Below are 18,960 nucleotides of genomic sequence, written 5' to 3'. Positions count from 1 at the left end.
GTAGTTTTGGTGTCTGGGTGGGGCTATTTTTTTTTTAAAGATTTATTTATGCATACAAGATCAGAGGGACAGGTCAGAGTTGCAGGGTACAGGTCAGAGGTGCGTGGGGTGAGAAGATACACCAGAGAGAGTGGGGAGCAGAACAGGCAGATCTACTGAAATACTGTCGAGGGGAGCAGCGGGTGAGGCAGGAGAGGTCTGCTGCACCACGTGGGTTGCTCCCTGGCCGGGAATCGAACTTGCGCTGCAGTGGCTAGTATAGCTTTTACGGCGTTGTCTTTAACCCCTGCGCCAACCAGGGAGCCCCCCACCCCAGGTGGGGCTAATTTTAAATAGAGCTTTTCCCCCTAGACTATAAAGTCTTAATTCAAACCCCTTGTCCCTGGAATAGGTCATCTTGCCTATATATACTTAATTTCACTAATGAGGAAACAGCTACCCCTTAAGAGGGGCAGCTCCCCTGGGTAAACCAAGGAGTTCAGGGACAGTCTATCTGGAACTACAGTTTTAGCACAAGACATAGCCTTAGTGTAGGACACACCCATCTCAAGAAAGGCCGGTGAATTAAGGGACTTTGAGGACTGTGGACCTGCCATCTGAAAACTGACTTGGACAATCAATCAATCCTGTACATCTCTCACAACTTGGGAAACGCAGAATTGTGAGGACTAAGTTAAATCATGTCAGTAGAATCTTGTGCTATGCAGTAAGTAGTTACTTTTCTAACCTCACTGTCCTGTTTGCTCACCTTAATGTGGGTGAGATATCTTGCCCAGCGGTGCTGACATGCATTACTTTGAGTTTTAGGGACAGTTGAAGATGTTAGTATAGCATCAGGCCAGCATCCTGTGAACATCCTTTCTCAGAGGTGGGCTTTGGCTCAGATGGTTGCTCCCAGTCCCCACAGGCAGGAACCATCTCTCTGCTGGAGTCTACAGTGCCCCAGGGTACAGAGACCACCTGTCTGAGAACACAGATTTGGTTGATTGCTCCCCAACATTTTGGGGATCAAGTTAGGTTGCCACTTTTTAATTTGCCGAGTAAGGACATGTAAAAGGTAACTTTAACACCCCCCCCCAAAAGTTAGAAGTGCATGATATTGTTAAAACCGTTTAAGTAGTGTAAGATGATCTTGCTGAAAATAACCAAGTCTTGCTTTCCTTCGCTTAGTCTGTTTTCATTCCTTTATATATATATTTTTTTTTTAATTTTTTTTTTAATTAAGTGCCGCTGCTTTACATCCTTTTTAGTATTTTGACAGTATACGGTTTCTCCCAAGTGTGGTCACCGTAGCTCCATGGGCAACGGCAGGCAGTGCGGCACTGCCCTTTTGTTGCAGACTCCAAAGAGGGTGCCATGGTCGGGCTTCCCAAATTGTCCGGCGGGACTAAGCCAAGTCGCGTCCCTTCTCTGGGCTTAGATGTGTCCCTCTGTGAAACTGCACACGGCGTTCCTAGAACGAGTTCCGGGGGCCGGCGCTCTGGTTGGCCCCTGGATGGGAGTCTGTTCGTTCCCTGTTTGCAGAATCAGCCTATAGGGAGCCTCGCACAATTTGGTGTCTCTTCCCGAAAACTCTTTTGTCGTTTACCTTCGGCAGAAATCTGGTTTTTGGGTGCCAGTATAGCGCGGACACCGAGGTCCCACCCGCCAGCTCGACCGCACGTTGAGGTCAGCGTCCCACAGCCCACAAAACTCCCGAGAGCCCCCACCCTCCGCTTCCGCAATAGACTCCGCCCCACCGGAAGCCCACCCGATGGAGGGCGGGTCCTGCCCTTGTACGTGATGGACGGCGCGTCGGCCGGCGCGCGGCGGTGACGCTTCGCAGCGTCAACCAATGAGAAGCGGCGTCGGCCGGCGTGCCCGCCCCTCCCGGCCACGCCCCCGCCCGGCGTCTGGCAGTCCGACGGGCGGGAAGAAGCGGCCCTCGGGAAGGATGGCGGCGGCGGCGGGCGCTGGGGGCCCGGGGGCGGCAGGCGGTGGTGGGGCGCGCGAGGGCGCGCGGGTGGCCGCCCTGTGCCTGCTGTGGTACGCGCTGAGCGCGGGCGGCAACGTGGTGAACAAGGTGATTCTGAGCGCCTTCCCGTTCCCCGTGACCGTGTCCCTGTGCCACATCCTGGCGCTCTGCGCGGGGCTGCCGCCGCTCCTGCGCGCCTGGCGCGTGCCTCCCGCGCCGCCGGTGTCGGGCACCGGGCCCGGCCCGCACCAGTCGCCCGGCCCGCTACTGCCGCCGCGCTTCTACCCTCGCTATGTGCTTCCGCTCGCCTTCGGCAAGTACTTCGCGTCCGTGTCTGCGCACGTCAGCATCTGGAAGGTCCCCGTGTCCTACGCTCACACCGGTGGGTGCCGGGCCGCGCTGCCCGGGGCTTCGGCACTCGGGTAGGAGTGCACCGGCGGGAGTGCGTCTGGAAGACGCTGCGGGTTGCGCTGGCTTTTATCAGGGGAGGGCCACACACAGGGGTCTTGCGGAGAGGAGGTGCTGGGAAGGGGCCTGGGAACTGAGCTGGCGCATCACAATTGTGGGGTGGAGCGGAGGGAACTCGCACTTAAAGGAAAGGGCTGAAGAGGTTGGAGGCTCTGTCAAGTCCTCCCACCCCGCGGTAGAGTTGGACAGGCTCCCAGGTTGGATCCCTGAGCGCCCTTTACCTTTCTCTGCAGTCAAGGCCACCATGCCCATCTGGGTGGTCCTCCTGTCCCGGATCATCATGAAGGAGAAACAGAGTACCAAGGTAACCCAGGAGGGCTCTGGGCAGGTGATTCTAAGGGCTTTCTGAAAGATTGTTACCCAGGTGGTGACGTGGTCCAGGCTACTTGGCTTCCTGTCGAATAAGGAAGTCAGTTTAGAGGCTCCTGGTGGCCCTTTTGCTGTTGATGTTCTAGAATCTCCCTGGGGGCAGTAGTGTGTGCGGTGTGTGTCCCTTTGTTGTCTCTGCTATGTGGTCTCAGGGAACTTCACAAGTCCAGCTTTCCTGCCTGTTTTGATTCCTTGCCTGGGCTTGCTGGCCATGGATGACCAGGTCCCATCTTGGGCAGGCACCATAAGCCCCTCCAATATGACCAGGAATGAAACATCTGAATTCTTGCTGAAATGGGATTCTGACAGATTCTTTTTTTTTTTTTTTAAAGATTTATTTTTATTTATTTATACAAGCACTGGGTATAGTCAGAAGCACGGGAGGGTGAGAATTCACCAGAGTCAGAGCGGAGAGCAGAGCAGACAGAATGATGAAGTACACTGCTGAGGGGAGCAGTGGGCGGCAGGAGAGGTCTGCGCGCCATGTGGGACCCTCACCCGGCAGCCAGGGATTGAACCGGCACTGCAGAGCTCCACAGCCCAGCGCTCAACCGCTGCGCCACCGGGGAGGCCCTCTGACAGATTCTTACTTCAAGAGCTACTGGTCATGTTGGGGTCTTCTGGGGTCAGGAGTGAAATACTTGTCAAAGGACTCTGATTTGAGCAAAACCCAGCAAAGTCTTACACATTTAAAAAAGGCAAGGATTGTGATTGTCTGGGAATGGAACCAAAAACAGCATACAGAGTCCAGGGCTGCCTAAGGAAGATGCTTTGGCACAATCCAGGGTCTGTTCAGGATGCCAAGCTGGGTATTTCCTGACTTGGGGTGAGAGAATCTGTGGCTTCAGGCAAAGACAGTCTTGCTCTGTGTCTTGGAGTAGAAGTGGGTGTCCTGTTGTTCCAGGTGGTTATGCGGATGGAGGGCCTCTTTACTACATCATCAATTTCAGACATTGTATATTTTATGTAACTTGGAGTGGCAGTGCTCTGGATCAGCTTGTAGAAACTGGGCCACCTTGGGCTGATTTTTTTTTTTTTTTTTCAGCCTATCTTTATCCCAAAAGACCTAGATGTGCTCTGCAGCCTGTTCCCAGGTGACATCAGGTGTAACTTGCCTGGCCAGGGTGGGAGTTGCCCTGGCGGTGTGTGGCTACATCACCTGATATAGCATTGTTTTTATCAGGTTTCCCCGTTGTATGGTACATTGTACCTGAGTAGGGCGAGGAGCCAAGACTTCCACAGTGGGAAAGAGACTGGGAACAGCCTAGGCAGGAGACTTAGTGTGGCTCCACCCTGTGAGGCAGATAAGGAAGGGAATCATTCCTGGACTCTGGAGAAAGACAGGACTCTAAAGAATAGAGTCACATGACAATGATAGCACCTGGTGATAGGGACAGGGAATTGGGGTTCTGCAGTCTAGAATCCTTGCTTTGTCCCAGGGAAGAATGAGAGGGGAGCCCTACCTCCTTCTAAAATTCCATTAGTGGGCCTCCCTGGTGGCGCAAGGGGTTAAGCACTGCACTATGAAGCAATCCACATCCTCTGCAGCACGAGTTCGATCCCCAGAGTTCGATCCCCAGCCGGCCAGGGAGGGAGCAACCCACATGGCGCAGCAGACCTCTCCTGACTCGCCCGCTGCTCCCCTCAGCAGTGTATTTCAGTCAATCTGCCTGTTCTGTTCCCCACTCTGTCTCTGGTGAATCCTCTCACCCCCGCATCTCTGGCCTGTACCCCAGCTCTTGTATGCATAAATAAATCTTAAAAAAGTATATAAATAAATAAAATTCCATTAGTGCTGTAAAAGTGGCCTTTGTAACTGATAGTCAGAAAGGCTAGACATCAGGAATGGATCCCTTTTCTCCAAATTAGAGCCATTAGCCAACCCAAGCCATTTCATATACCAGCCCTGGAAAGGTGCACCTTTCAGAAGGGCTCCTATATCTGCACTCATTCCTGTTCATTCAGCCAGCAGTTATGGGTGCCAACTGTATACAAGTACCAGGATAGAGCGGTGAACAGAATCTTTCCTAAAGGAGTTTGGGGCACAGGTGATATATGGGGCAGATTTGGGGTGGGTAAAGAGTGCTATACCAGGGAAATGCAGCAGAGGAACCTGCAGGTCTGACGAGAAGCCTCCCAGAATGTTCTCTTGAGTACTGTATGAACTGAAACTTTAGGGAGAAGGAGGGTCCCTGAAACCACACAGCGGAAACAACTCAGGGAAGTATACTCAGATGTGGATGTTGGGGAATATATCCTAGTTAGAGGTGACTGCTTATTATAAGAGCCCCAAATAAGAAAGATCCATCCGGCTTCTGAGGGTAGGGATTTTGGGTTCAGTCTCTTTCAGGATTGGGGAGGTGTAATTTAGAACCAGCCTCTCCCACAACTGGGGTGGGGGAAGGGTGGGGGGGAGATGTCAGATCCAGTCTCTCCAAGAATCAAGGGGTTTCAGACCTAACCTGGGATCAGGAGTTTCAGAACCAGCCTCTCCCAGGATCAGGGGTTTTACATCTTGGTATATTGGATATCCAGTGGTAGCTGGATAGATCTGTTATGATCAGTCCCTGTTTGTGGGGCTCTTAATAGGAGTGATGGTGTAGGGGGTGGGATACTACCAATTATATGGGAAGGAATAGGTGGCGTCCCATTGATGAGGTAGAAGACAACATTGGAGGCTTCCCTCTAGGCATCTCTTTGGGCCACCCTATTTGACTCTAGCCATCCCTCTTGCCCTGTTGCAGGTATATTTGTCACTTATCCCCATCATCAGTGGTGTCCTACTGGCCACTGTTACCGAGTTATCCTTCGACATGTGGGGGCTTGTCAGTGCCCTTGCTGCCACACTGTGCTTCTCCCTGCAGAATATTTTCTCTAAAAAGGTATGTGGGCAGTGCATGTGGGGTGCATGTGGCATTCAGAGTGTGCAGGTGACACTTGAAAAAGTGACTGAGTGGGGATTTCTTCAGTATTGGAACAAAAAAAAATTCCTGTTGCCCTTCTGGTTTTCTCTTTGTTGTTTGTGTTTTAAGTAGTTTGCTTTCTATTACAAAGGTAATGTATGTGCAATGTGAAGAAATATAGAAAAACCCAGTGGGGAAAACAAAACTAATTGAGCACCTACTGCATGCCAGGTACCATAATGGGTGCTGGAGATGAAGAATCAAAAGAGACACGCCAGAAATTTCTACTCTACTGGGTAAAGTCACCACAATGTCCCTAGAAAGAACTACTCAACGCTAGAGGATTTTTTTCTGCACGGTTTTTAGAGTTGTAATATTACGAATATATTCTTAAGTTTTGCTGCTTTGTTCCAATACTGTTGTAACACAGCATTCTTACCATTCATAATATTGCTCTTAACTCCTAATTACATTTTTTTTCAGGCACCACACCACAATTAATGCAGTCAGTTCCCCAATTGCAAACATAGGTTGTTTCCATCTGTTTGTTAAAAGAAATGCAGTAATAAACATCTTTGTGCATAATGCTTTCCTCTTTTTGGGAAAGTATAGGCTTATAGTTTCGGGGTGCAGGGTAGGAGATGTTCATGACTCTATATACTTTACCTGGTTAGATTTCAGAAGAGCTGTGTATCAATTCAGACTTAGACCAGCAGGTTTTCAGGGGGCTTGTTTCAGTACAACTTCCTGGGCCTTGAGTATTGTTGGGGACTTTTGTTTGTTTTTTTCATTCCTTCATACCTGAGCCCTTATGCTTGTTTCAGGCATGGACAGTGTCATCATGGGTGCCCTGCAGGTTAGGCAGTCAAGGTTGGATCTCAAGGTTAATATACAGTCATTGCATTTGAAGCCTTGGTAATTGGAGCCCCTCCTGCCACTTATATTTTCTGTCAGTTTTAAAAGAGGCTTCTTTCTTCAGGTACTGAGAGACTCTCGGATCCACCATCTCCGACTGCTGAACATCTTGGGCTGCCATGCTGTCTTTTTTATGATCCCCACATGGGTCCTGGTAGACCTCTCGGCCTTCTTGGTCAGCAGTGACCTGGTGAGTTGGGCAGCAACACACCCTCTTCTTGCCTGGCTCCTTTGTGTGGACTTTGGGGTGTCCCAGCTCTTTGAACACTCAGCCCTTTGTCATGACTCATGTTGCGGCTACTTGAGGAAGTAAGTTGGTTTCCTTTGTATTTCCTTCTCGGTGCACTAGATCCCCAGCTGATGGCCGCTGCAAGTATACCAGTGGCATTAAGGAAAAAAATACCAACATGGGACTCCCTGTTCTGCCAGTCCAATTTGGATCTTAATTCAACTTCTTAAAAACAGTGCTTACACTGCTGGATTCTGTCTTTGGTGTCATTTTGTGCATATTTTCCATTCATTCCCAAGTATCCATTGCTCTGCATGCACAGGAGAGCCCCACCCAGCTGTAGGGCTAGATTCCATGTGAGAAATGAGTGTAGCTGACAGCAGTGGGAAGGAAACTGCTTATTAGTTCTTCCAGACCAGAGAGAGGAACTTAGGAGGTTCTCCAATTAGGTAGCTTCATTCAGCATTGGTTCCTTGGGACATTGATGAAAAGAAAACAAACCCTAGCCTATGTTGTGTGAAACAGTGTTATTCGTGCACCTGCTTTCCTCTTTCAAGTACCTGTGATGTTATATAGAGACTTAGGTGTCTGTTAGGGCTTAACAAGGCCACCCAGATTCTTGACATTGGTCCTTCGTCCCTTGCTCCCCCTGTGGAAGTCATGGAGAGTATCTTCATTTTCCAGTTGAGGAAACTGGCTGTTTCCTGATTTCCCTTCCATAGTCCTTAGCTATAATATTTCTGTGTAGAACTTTCTGTGATCAACCAGGGCTCATTTATTATCTTGGAGTATAGTCCACGAATGGCAGTTTAATACTTCTTTTTCCTCTTAATTACCAACTTTCAGGGTCAAGAGCTACATTCTACTTTAAATGTTAATTGGTGAATTGAAGTGTGTTTTTTGTTGTTGTTTTGTTTTTTAAGAAGGTGGTGGGAGGGTAGAAGAGGAAACCAGATTTCTTTGACTAAATCTTGCCATATTGTTGGGCTTTGGAAATAAAAAGTTTGATATATTCAGTACAGAAAAATTTATTTTTTCAGTATTATTGTAAGCTCATGTTTGTCATTTGCACACATTCTTATCCACATTATCCTGTCTTGGCTGGTGGACATTTTCTTATCAGCTCCCTGCCCTTCAACACCCATACCAGCCTTTGAACATGCAGGGTGCCCACCCTCATTTTGTGCATCATCCCAGACCTGCAATCTGTCACTCCTGTGGGAATCCCAGTTGCTTTCAGTGGAGAGTAGTGTCCAGGGACACAGCCTGAGTGCTGAGTATGCTCGCTGCTCTTGGCTTGTCATTGCTTTTAAGCCTTTGCGGTGAAAAACCAAGAATGTATTTGGGGGCAAAGGGGAAGAGTTCATACTGATGTCCCAATTCCAATTTAACATTATAGGATTTTTAAAAAATTTATATCTTTTCTGGTATGCTTTGATTTTTAAAAAGTTTGTATTTTTTCTGGTATGCTCACTTCCTTGGACTAGTACTCAGAAACATTATTCTACTGTACACATATGTAGAAAATAACTTCAGAGTGAGAGACTCTGAGGGACAACTGCAGGTTGTGCATTGAGGGAAGTTTAAGATTTCTTCCCAGATCTATTTGTCCACAGAACACGTTCCACTAAAGATGCACAAGTGTAATACTCTGCTCTGAAGGCATGTGGAAGAAATGTCTTCACAATGTGCCTGTGTCTCCAACTTGTTAAGCAGTTTGTTTATTTCCATTTGTTTTCAATTTTTAGGTATTGCTTTCTTTTCTTGCCACCACTGAATGTATAAAATTTTATATTTCCCAAACCAAACAATATGACAACTTGTAGCCAAAGAAATCTGACTTGAATCCCTTAACTTCCACCCTAAACCTCTCCTCCGCCCCCCCCCACACAGGCAGCCATTTTTATGCTCTTTGTGTGTTTCTTTTCCCAAGTATAAACAGATCTCCTTACACAAAAAAAGTAACTTTTTAGATATTTAGAAAAAAGTGCCTTGCTCTTTTTACTCAATTATATGTCTGGTTGATAACTCCATATTGACATGCAAGGTCTAGCTCATTCCTTTGATTGGCTGCTGCTGCTTGTATTTAGGACATTGTTAAAATTTCATTCTGGCAGTTGCCCTTTTTGTAATACCTTTAGTAACCCTTTCTTTCTTCCTTTTTTTTTTTTCTTCCCTTGTTGGGGCCCTTGTATGTTTGGTCAACAGCCCTAGGAGCATGAGGTGTCCCCCAGTGCTCCAGCATGAAAGTGGAGGTCCTACCTCTCTGAGCTCCTCTGCCAGTGTCTCCCTCAGAGACGCTGGGTAAGTTAGCTCTGACCTGTGATGTGTTCTGGGGTGGGAGTGAGGATCAAGTAGGACACCAGCTGGGGTCTGCTGTTTGCCATATTACCAATAGTCAGAGACTACAGGGGATGGTTCTTGGGTGGTTTGAAATTTCTGCTGCCCACAGCTAAGCTGAAGCCAGGTGGAGAGGCCAGACTCTGGAACAGGTGGCCTGATTCTAAAGCTTGGACAAAATACGTGAAATAGCTATTTGAGAACTGGAAAGTAAGGGATCGGTGGCCAACAGGCTGGGGAAGAAGGCCAGAATCTGAGTACTATTGACCAGTGGTGAATCTGCCTTTCTTTTGCCTCCAGTATCTCCAGCTTGAACCTGAAAGAAGTAGCGGGCACTGACTGAGAACAGAGCAAGGAGGCCTCTACTGTGGCTCAGGGAATAGGAAAGGGGATTCCAGACTTTCAGAGAGTGGGGGAAATCCTTTACTGGACTTTTTCTGTTTACTTTGTTACCTTCATTCTCTTGTGTCCCAGGCCTTTGGCAATCCTGTGGTGGTTGTGCAGGACAGGTAGCAAGAGTACCAAGGCACCTGAGATGCAGAAGAGGTACACCCTCCTGCATTCAAAAGATGGTATCAGCCCCTGCTGCATGTCTTTCTCTCTTTATCTGCCACATGGTGACCCTCGATGGAGGTCAGTCTGCTGGAAGGACACAGCACAGTGGGGTAATTAAGCCCCAGCCTTCTGAGAACTGAAACAAGGAGTCCTAGGAAACTAAAAAGTACCAAGGAGATCATGGAGAGGAAGAAGCTGGGGAACATGACTTTACCCCTGTGCTGTGCCCGTTGAGAATCTCTTCCTGAACAGCATACCAAAAACGTTGAAGATGAAAGCATGGAACTGAGACTGATCACAGGATAAATGTGCACACAGGACAGCCACATAGCACTGAGAGAGCTTTGCAAAAATTGACTGCAATCACAACCCACAGAAGGCTGGTCAATTTTGTAGTCAGAATCCAGCTGTGTGGGCTAAAACAAAATATCAACATTCTTCAAATGAATTTAAACAGACCTACAGTCTTACAATGTTCTAAATATCAAGAATACGAGATAAAATTATGTGGCATGTGAAGAACAGGAAAAATTCAAGTCATGGGAGAAGATAGTCAATAGACACCAGGACCAAGGTGACACAGATGTTGGGGATTATCAGACACAGCACTGATTACAGTCATGCTCCTGACTGAATTAGATGAACCAAATGGAAATGGAAGAAATAGTCACGTAAAGACTCACTGAATGGATTAAAGAACAGAATGGAGATAACAGAGGAAAGCACCAGCAAACTTGAAATTAGATCAACAGAAAGGATCCAGTTTGGGAGGGGAAAAAAGATGAAAAGACAAGAAATCTTGGAAACAAAAAACCTAGGAAAACAGCAATTTGAATGACTGGATTTCTTATCAGAAACCATAAAAACCAAAAAGCCATGACTAGTATTTTTGAAGTACTAAAACTGTCACCCTAGACTTCTGAACCAGTAAATATAGTCTCCAGAATCAGTAAAACTACAGAAATCAGCAAGGAAAATCACTCAGCTTGACATATAATTTTATATTTGTAGAAAATGCTACCCAGTAACAGCAGAATAGACATTCTTTTTCAGGTATACATGGAGCATTCATTCGCCAGGATAGACCATACCCTGTGCCATAAAACTTTAATAAATTTAAAATGAATTAAACATAAAAAGCATACTATCTACCTGTGATGGCATTAGAAGTCAGTAACAGAAAATTTCTGAACACTTGGAAATTAAACAGCAAATTTCTAAATGATCAATTGGCTCAAGAAGAAGTCTCAAGGTAACTAGGAAATATTTTCAACTAAAGTAAGACTGACAGAAAAAGAGAGAAGACAGTATAATTACCAGGAGTGAAAGGAGTATCACTACAACTTACATATACAATTTCAACAACACAGATGACAGAACAATTCTCATAAATCCCAAGACACCAAAACTCACCTACTCAACTTGAAATAGATAAACCTGAAAAGCCATGTAGCTATTAAAGAAATTAAATTCGTAGCTTAAAATCTTTCAAAAAGAAATCATCAGACCCAGATGGTTTTACTGACAAATTCTATACCTTTTAAGAAAAACTGAACACCAGTTCTTCAAAATATCCTCCAGTAAGCAGAAGAAAAACTAAAAAAAAGACCAAAATCCTGCGTGAACACAGAGGCAGAAGCACTGAGCTAGATATTAGTAAATCAAATTCAGCAATGTATGAAGTATAACACTATGAAAATGTGGGATTTAAATCAAGAATGCAATTGATTATTTGAAAGTCAGTGTAACCTCCTTTAACAGTGTAATGAGGGCCTCCCCGGTGGTGTAGCGGTTGAGCGCTGGGTTGTGAAGCTGCCCGCAGCCTCTGCAGCGCCGGTTTGATCCCCAGCTGCTCCCCGGCCACCAGGGGAGGGTCCCACATGGCACGCAGACCTCTCCTGCCGCCCGCTGCTCCCCTCAGCGGTGTACTTTGGTCCTTCTGCCTGCTCTGCTCCCCGCTCTGGCTCTGGTGAATTCTCTCGCCCTCCCGTGCTTCTGACTGTACCCAGTGCTTATATAAATAAATAAGTAAATCTTTAAAAAAAAAAATTAAAAAAAAAAACCAGTGTAATGAAGTTAAGCTCAGTCATATCAACTGCAGAAAAGGTATTTCACAGAATCCAATATCCATTCATAATTTTTTTTAAATCAACAAATTAGAAATAGGAGGGAGCTGCCTCCTCTAAACAACAGCATTTTATATTTAATGTGATGATGAAAGATTGAAGCCTTAATCTTAAATTGAGGAATAAGACAAGATGTTCACTTTTCAGAACACACTTATTCTACATCCTAGCCAGTGCAATAAGGTAATAAATACAGATTTGAAAAGAAATGAAATTCTTTCTAAACAAAATCTTGTTTCTGAGGATTTAATGTGAAAATTAAACTGAGTTTTCTCCTCTGGCAAGCCAAAAATGAAAAAAGTTGAGATACTTTCATGTATGATCAATGTTTGTGTATATGTGGAAAGAGTCATACATTGCTTAACACTGGGGATGTGTTGTAATATGCACCATTAGGCAGTCATTGTGTGGCCATCATAGAGTGTGATTACACAGTAAGATTGTACAGCCTACTAGACACCTAGGCTGTGTGGGGCCACTGTTGGCTGTGTAACTTGTTGACCGAAATGGCATTAAGAGTTCATGACTGTGAGTGTGTCTGTGTTCATATATTTTATAAAACTTAACTCTTAATAGACTCTAGACCTAAGTTGAAGCCCTAAAGTGAATTTTAAAAAAAAGCAAAGCCCATAAAGAAAAAACTGGTAAAAAGGGCTTTGTCAAAATTATAAACTGTGCTCTGTGAAGACACTGGTTAAGTAAATGCAAAAACAAGCTACAGACTAGGAGGGCATATTTGCAAGTGATACACGAACAGAACTTGCATTCAGTATAACAGATTGTTAAAACTTCAGAAAAATCCACTTTAAAAATAGGCCAAGAAGACTTGAATAGATGCTTCACCATTGAGATTGTACAGATGACATGTTGATTGGCCCTTAATTAGCTGTGAGGGAGCTGCAGAGTACAACCTTGATGAGGTAGATGCCATTTGATACTTGTGAGAATGGTGAAAAGAAGAAGTGCCGATGGCACCAAGTTCTCAGGGATGAGGTGCAACTAAAACTGTCTTTTAAGTTGTTGGAGTGAATGCAGAATAGCATGGCTTGGGTGGTTTCTTATGGAGTTAAACATACACTGACCTCATGATTGCTGTCCCACTCCTGGGTACTCTTGAGAAAGCAAACTCAGGTTTACACAGAAGCCTGGACATGAATGTTTATGGTAACTTTGTGACCTCCAAAAGCTGGAAACAACCCAAATGTCCTTCAGCAGGTGAATGGATAAGGAAATGTCCGTATTTTCATGTAGTACTCAGTGCAACAGTACTCAGTGGTTTAAGAAAACACAAAAAAAGGTCCCAGCTATTGTCTTTTTATCACAACTTGAATGGGTATCAGAGGCATGCTGAGTGGAAGAAAACTGTCTCAGAAGTTTCCATGCCTGTGGTTCTTTGTTTTCAGGGAAGACTGAGTGAGAACACATCATTGATTACCAGGGCTAGGAGAAGGGGCTGTTTTGGATATGTGCTGAGTTCTGCTTGGGGCATTGGCTACATGAATTAACACATGTGTTCAAATTCATGAACCTCTGCAGTGAGGAAGACACACTCCACTCTGTTGTACCTCACCAGGTTGGCTGGGTTCCTTTCCTGAAAGATGTCTAAGCAAGCTGGCTGCCTTGCAAAAATAGCCTAGAAGTCCATATCCTTTGGATCAGGATTCCTAGGAGGGCAGTCCAGTTCCCCAGAGAAGCATGCGGGCACCTGCATGCTTCCCAGTGGCAGTCATCCTAGCTAGGAGCAGAAGTTGCATGGCCTACAGCAGGTCACCTGGGTGTATCTTGCTGACCTTTGAGAGGACCATGTGATCTCTCCCCCTTGGGGGTAGAGATTGAATTAGGTAACTGCCCTCATGCTGTTTCAGTTCTTGTCCTGGCATGGCCACTAGACACCAACGTGGGGATGGGGGGTGGGGAGGGTGGCTAGCTATATCCTCCTATGGTCAAGGCTATGGTGTTTGTTATAGCAGTCTCAGCAAGCGTAGATGAGGTCTGCTAGTCCCAGTCACTCTTTGTCCAGGGACAAGGGAAGGCTTTGGTTACCTCCTGCTCATGTCCTTTGGATACTAACACCCCCTCTCAGAGAGATTATTTTTGTGCATTCCTGAGGGTCAGAGGTTGTACCTTTTGAGCACCTCATATCCCATGACATGCCTAGGTCATTCCCCAATAAGCTGCATCTGCACCCTCTCCTAGCTCCACTAGGGCAGGTATGTGACCAGAGTGCTGTTCTGCTCCCCACTCTAGACATATGTGTCCCAGTGGCCCTGGACACTTATGCTCCTGGCTATCAGTGGCTTCTGCAACTTTGCCCAGAATGTCATCGCCTTCAGCATCCTCAACCTCATCAGCCCTCTGAGCTACTCTGTTGCCAACGCCACCAAGAGAATCATGGTCATCACCGTGTCCCTGATTATGCTGCGAAACCCAGTCACCAGCACCAATGTCCTGGGCATGATGACAGCCATCCTGGGGGTCTTCTTGTACAACAAGGTGAGTCAGGGAGGCGTGGGGAATGAGGAAGGAGGTAACCCCTAGACAACTGGGGAGTCATCTAAAGTTAGTTGAGGGGAAAAGGAACGGGCCTTGCCAGGAGCCAAGAGGTTGGGTTCCATCTCCCAGCTTTGCTACTGACTGGATATGGTCTTGGCAGTCCTGCCTACCCAGCCAGTAAAGGTGACCTCACACTGGCACCACACTCCTACTAGGGCTTTGTTGGAGAAAGGCTCTTGTTTGGTCATTAAAGGATATGGGAAGGGCAGGTCTCACCGGAGGCATGCTTGCATTGGTCCTGAATGGCCATATTGCTGTGCATGGTGAACTTCCCGCTGTCCTGGGACGTGTCCCAGGGAATGAGCAGATGATCTCATTTGATTTCTTGACCTGCAGACCAAGTACGATGCAAATCAGCAAGCCCGGAAGCACCTCCTCCCTGTCACAACGGAGGACCTCAGCAGTAAAGAGCACCAGAAGCCTCACAACGGCATCCTCTTCCCCCAGCATGGGGACTATCAATATGGCCGCAACAACATCCTAACAGATCACTTCCAGTATGGTCGACAGAGCTACCCAAATTCCTACAGTTTGAACCGTTATGATGTGTAGTCTAGAGGGCAGGGTGGGACCTTTGTGCTACTCCTTCCCCCACCCCCCAGCAGCACCAGAAACTTCTGACAACCAGTGAATGTACAACCCAGTCACGGGGCCATGGGGATGGTACACAACCATCAGAAGACCCTCAGGCAGCAGACCCAAGTCCCTGTGAAGAGGACGGTCGAGAGGAGCGCTGGCATTTATTGCCCTTTCCCTGGAGTCTCATCTGAGGGCTGTGTCACCGTGGAGGTCTTGGCCAGGTTTGACCTTTCTCCGTGGACTTGCTCCCAGGTCCTGTATTTCATAGCCCTTGTTCTGTCCAGATGATGTCAAGACCTGCTCTGGAGAGGCTGTAGAAACAGATCCCACAGTAAAGAAAAGAATGGCTTCCCAGGGACTGAGAAAAGAGGGGTGCACAAGTAACAGACCAGCATTTAGATTGATATGCAGCCAAAGAGGAGCATGACAATTATGAAAAACATCTCCAGCCACGGAGCTGGACAGCTTCCCTGTCATCTCCATAGCTGTTTGCAGTTCCAAAGGTTCCAGAAAGAAAACTGATCAGTTAGTATTGAGTTCTTGGAGCCTGGGTCTTTGAATTGCAGGTCTGGTTTGTATCTGGCCTGAGCAGGGCATATCTCTGGGTAGGAAAAGAGTGGAGCAGGAGATTATGGTCATTGGTCAGTGTTTCATGCTCTATTTCCCTAATACCCATTTTGTCTTTTCTGGTTGAGTCTTCACCACTTCTGGGATGACTTAATCGGGTGGTTGGTGGAATGCTGTTCACTTTATGAGGCTCTGGCATTTTTTAAGGGAGTGTTTTATAGTTAAGTGTATGTGTTTATGCCTTGGTTCCCATTGGGGGACGCATGAGGACTGGCTTATGGATCAAAAGTCCTTTTGATTCGAAAAGTACTGTCTCAAAATAAGCAAAATCCCTACTGGTGATGCCTAACCATTTTGGCATTTAGTAGGAAGCAGCAGAAGTGTTTCAACCACAATCACTGAAAGTGAAACAAATCAAGAATATCATCCGAGTAGTCTGTGTGACAGACAAGCAAGTGTTTTCACATTATGATCTAAATCATGTCCTGGTGAAGGCTGAACGCCAAGCTAGCGTTTGGTTTGCCAATTCATATTCTTTGGTCAAGAATAAGTTTGGGTTTTGGCAGAATCACATCAGGAAGATTATGTGATCCCAGCAGAAATCCCCATGTGCCAAGGTCCAGGTCCAGGTCCCCATCTTTTCTGGCACCACAAAAGGACTGCCCTCTATGAGGGGGCCACTAGCTTGGCTGGTGAATTCCTTGGTGAGAGCTGCCTTCTTCCTTCAGCACCACCCCAATCTCTTGGACAGGTTTTTGGGGTAAGCAACATATGGGACAGCAGGTTACCCTTGTACCTCCCGGTGAATGAGAAAACTCCCCTATACAGAGGAGTGCTAGACACCTGGTTGGTTGGTTGGTTGGTTTTCGTGATTGGGATTTTATATTTGAGAGATTACATTTTCTCAGCTTGAGAGTCGGCTATTCCTAAGAGACTTAGGGGTCCCTTCTGGCCTGTGAGTTTGCATACCTCTGGCCTCAGGGGTCCCTGTTGATTGTTGCTTGCTCATTTTATCTTTAGTTGGGTCCCAAAATTTGAGACCATGTAAGATAGGAGGCAGCAATCCTGAAGGTGTAGTGTGTGTGCTAGTGCTTTCCCCAGAGGGGCTGGAGTCTAAATCTTCTCACTGGTGAACAACAGATGGGGATAATTTTGCACTGCAAACATACAACAGTCTTTTTATTTGTAATAACTGATTTCTTGAACATATACTCAAACTCCAAAATGAATTATGCCTCTCTTCAGGTTTAATGACATTTCTGATGTTGATGAAATTTGTATATTGCCTTTTCTAATGCAGGATCTGCTGGTGAAGGGAAATAGCTGACTGGTTTTATTATGGTTTATAAAGGGTATTTAATTTTGTACATAAATTTGCAGTAAGTACATACACTGGAATGAATGACAATCTTATTCAACTAAATAATCAGATCAAGACAATACACTTCTGAGACTTGAAAATTCAGAATTGACATTAATCTCTTGAAGGCCATTTTCCTGTCACTACTGCCCCAGCCTCTGCCCTCTCCTATGTTCATGCCTGCAGCTGTCCCGTCCTACCTGAGGTTTGTGGCAATGGATTCAGTTCACCCATCCATAATACAGTCTGGCCTGCAACACTAACCCTAGCCCAACTCCTTCATTTTACAGAAGAGGAAATTGAGGCTCAGAGGGCATTTCTATATAGTGCTTGTTCACTATTTTGAGAATTAAGCACCTTAAAAAACTTACTCATTATAGGGAAAACCAAATTCCCATCACAAAGGAGAGAAGCCTATCGATATATTCAAGTGGAGCACCTGGAGTTTCTGACATCATGCAACAGGCCCTTCATTATCTCTGGGATATGACCAGATCCAGATTGCTCAAGTTCAAACAGCCTTAAGGGCATAGAACATTGAACCGTTAAAAGATCTGCAAATTGTGAATTCTCTTTTCTAAGTGTCATCTGTTTTCAAGACTTAAATGCTATAGACTGTTCTGTGGGAATGATACTGTGTATGTTCATTGATGGCATTTACCAAAAATAAAAGATGGTCTCCAGGGAATTGAGACTGGTCCCAATTTGTCACTGAGGGTTTCTTTATAAGTGTGCTTAGCAACTGAACTTCTAAGTAGTAGAAAGAATAAACCAACTTGGTTCTCAAATTCAGATATATTACCTTTATTTCTGAGCCAAAACTTAAAGACATGTGATTTGTGGATTTAGGACATTGTAGAATAAAAGAATTACAACTGAAGAGTTAATGATATGCCTTTACTGAACAGACTAACATGGAAAATCCAAGAATACTGTGTATTTCTGAGGAATAATAGCTAATATTGAGTACCCACTATATGCCCAACACAGTGGTGGCTTTTCATATACAATCCTTACAATCAGTACCTTTGCACTGTTTTTATTAATCTTACTTTACTAATGAAAATGAAGCCCAAAGGAGTTATGTCACTTGTTTGAGGTTATAGAGCTACTTCAGTTAACCTCCAAAGCCTGTATTACTCCTAACAGAATTTCCCTTCAAATGCAGTAGAAGGATATTAGTTTCTGCTAAAACAATTGCCTGCATCTTTTAATTCTCCCGTTAAGTGATTTACTGAGCATGTAATGTCTAGTCAGACTCCAGCCTTCAGCACTGTGTGCGCGTAGAAGTGGTAGCAGCAGACAGGTGCTATTGGCAGTAAGTGAAAAAATGCTTAGAGCATCTGAGGGGCACGAAGGAACATTTGAACTTGCATTACATTCACAGGGTCTTTGCACAGTCTGTGTGCCTTGTTAATCATCAGAGCTTAAGGGAGGCATCAGCACCAAATGAGAGGGAAGTGGAAAAAGAAGTCAAGGTTTCCCCTTGGTGCAAGACTGGGGCCTGGGAGTGTCTGAGCAGCCATCATAAAATAAGCTGTTTTGGTTTACCTCACCTTTGTCATATACTCCTAAGAGGAGTCACTGCCATCAAGGGGTATATCCTCCCCTTCATTTCCCCGGCATACTATGGTAGGAGCCCCCTGTCAATATAACTCAGATGGTTTTGTGGCCAGTCAGTTGAATTTTGGCCTCACAGGCTCTGCATCAGGGGTAGAAACAGGGCTTTCCACCTGGCTGGGTTTAGGATGGCCCCATTGTTCAGACATCCATTTGTTTCCCCAGGGCAACTCCTTTGTTTGTTTGGTGACACATGATCAGGCCCAAAAAATGCTCCTTACTCCCAGACTATGTTGTAGCACCTTTCCTTCTGCAGTGGCTACAGCTAGTTGAACCACAGTAGGTCCAGTTATTGCAGGAGACGAGGAGACAATACCACTAGGCTTTAGCTTTACTGAGACCACTGGTCTGGATGACTCTACATTTCTTCAGTCACCCACTACTTTTTAAAATAACTTTTACTGTCTGTATTTTTAAGTTTG

At 45.8% G+C, this 18,960-nt stretch overlaps 1 protein-coding gene and 1 long non-coding RNA gene across 2 annotated transcripts in view; one reads left to right on the top strand and one right to left on the bottom strand.

The window, feature by feature from the left end:
• LOC129145491 (uncharacterized) overlaps positions 1–2,755 on the bottom strand; it is a 24,769-nt gene extending 22,014 nt beyond the window's left edge. The window contains exon 1 of the long non-coding RNA XR_008551118.1: positions 2,644–2,755. This is a non-coding gene — a long non-coding RNA (uncharacterized LOC129145491). The remainder of the gene's footprint in view (positions 1–2,643) is intronic.
• SLC35E1 (solute carrier family 35 member E1) lies at positions 1,934–18,960 on the top strand. Its single transcript, XM_037506094.2, has 6 exons — positions 1,934–2,336; positions 2,656–2,726; positions 5,536–5,673; positions 6,674–6,799; positions 14,107–14,352; positions 14,749–18,960. Exons 1-6 carry the CDS (start codon positions 1,934–1,936, stop codon positions 14,962–14,964), a joined length of 1,200 nt encoding a protein of 399 aa, XP_037361991.1. The 3' UTR covers positions 14,965–18,960.

The sequence above is a fragment of the Talpa occidentalis genome, unplaced genomic scaffold (genome assembly GCF_014898055.3).
Source record: "Talpa occidentalis isolate TD23 unplaced genomic scaffold, MPIMG_talOcc4v2.1 talOcc4.12, whole genome shotgun sequence".
Lineage (NCBI taxonomy): Eukaryota > Metazoa > Chordata > Mammalia > Eulipotyphla > Talpidae > Talpa > Talpa occidentalis.
This window is presented reverse-complemented; position numbering and strand designations above follow the sequence as displayed.

What these genes read in the sequence shown, in the direction of transcription:
- SLC35E1 (XM_037506094.2), top strand. Translation starts at nt 1,934, where the DNA reads ATGGCGGCGGCGGCGGGCGCTGGGGGCCCGGGGGCGGCAGGCGGTGGT. An exon ending in AGAATATTTTCTCTAAAAAG is followed by an intron (nt 5,674 to 6,673) that starts GTATGTGGGCAG and finishes TTCTTTCTTCAG; the next exon opens with GTACTGAGAGACTCTCGGAT. An exon ending in TCTTGGTCAGCAGTGACCTG is followed by an intron (nt 6,800 to 14,106) that starts GTGAGTTGGGCA and finishes TCCCCACTCTAG; the next exon opens with ACATATGTGTCCCAGTGGCC.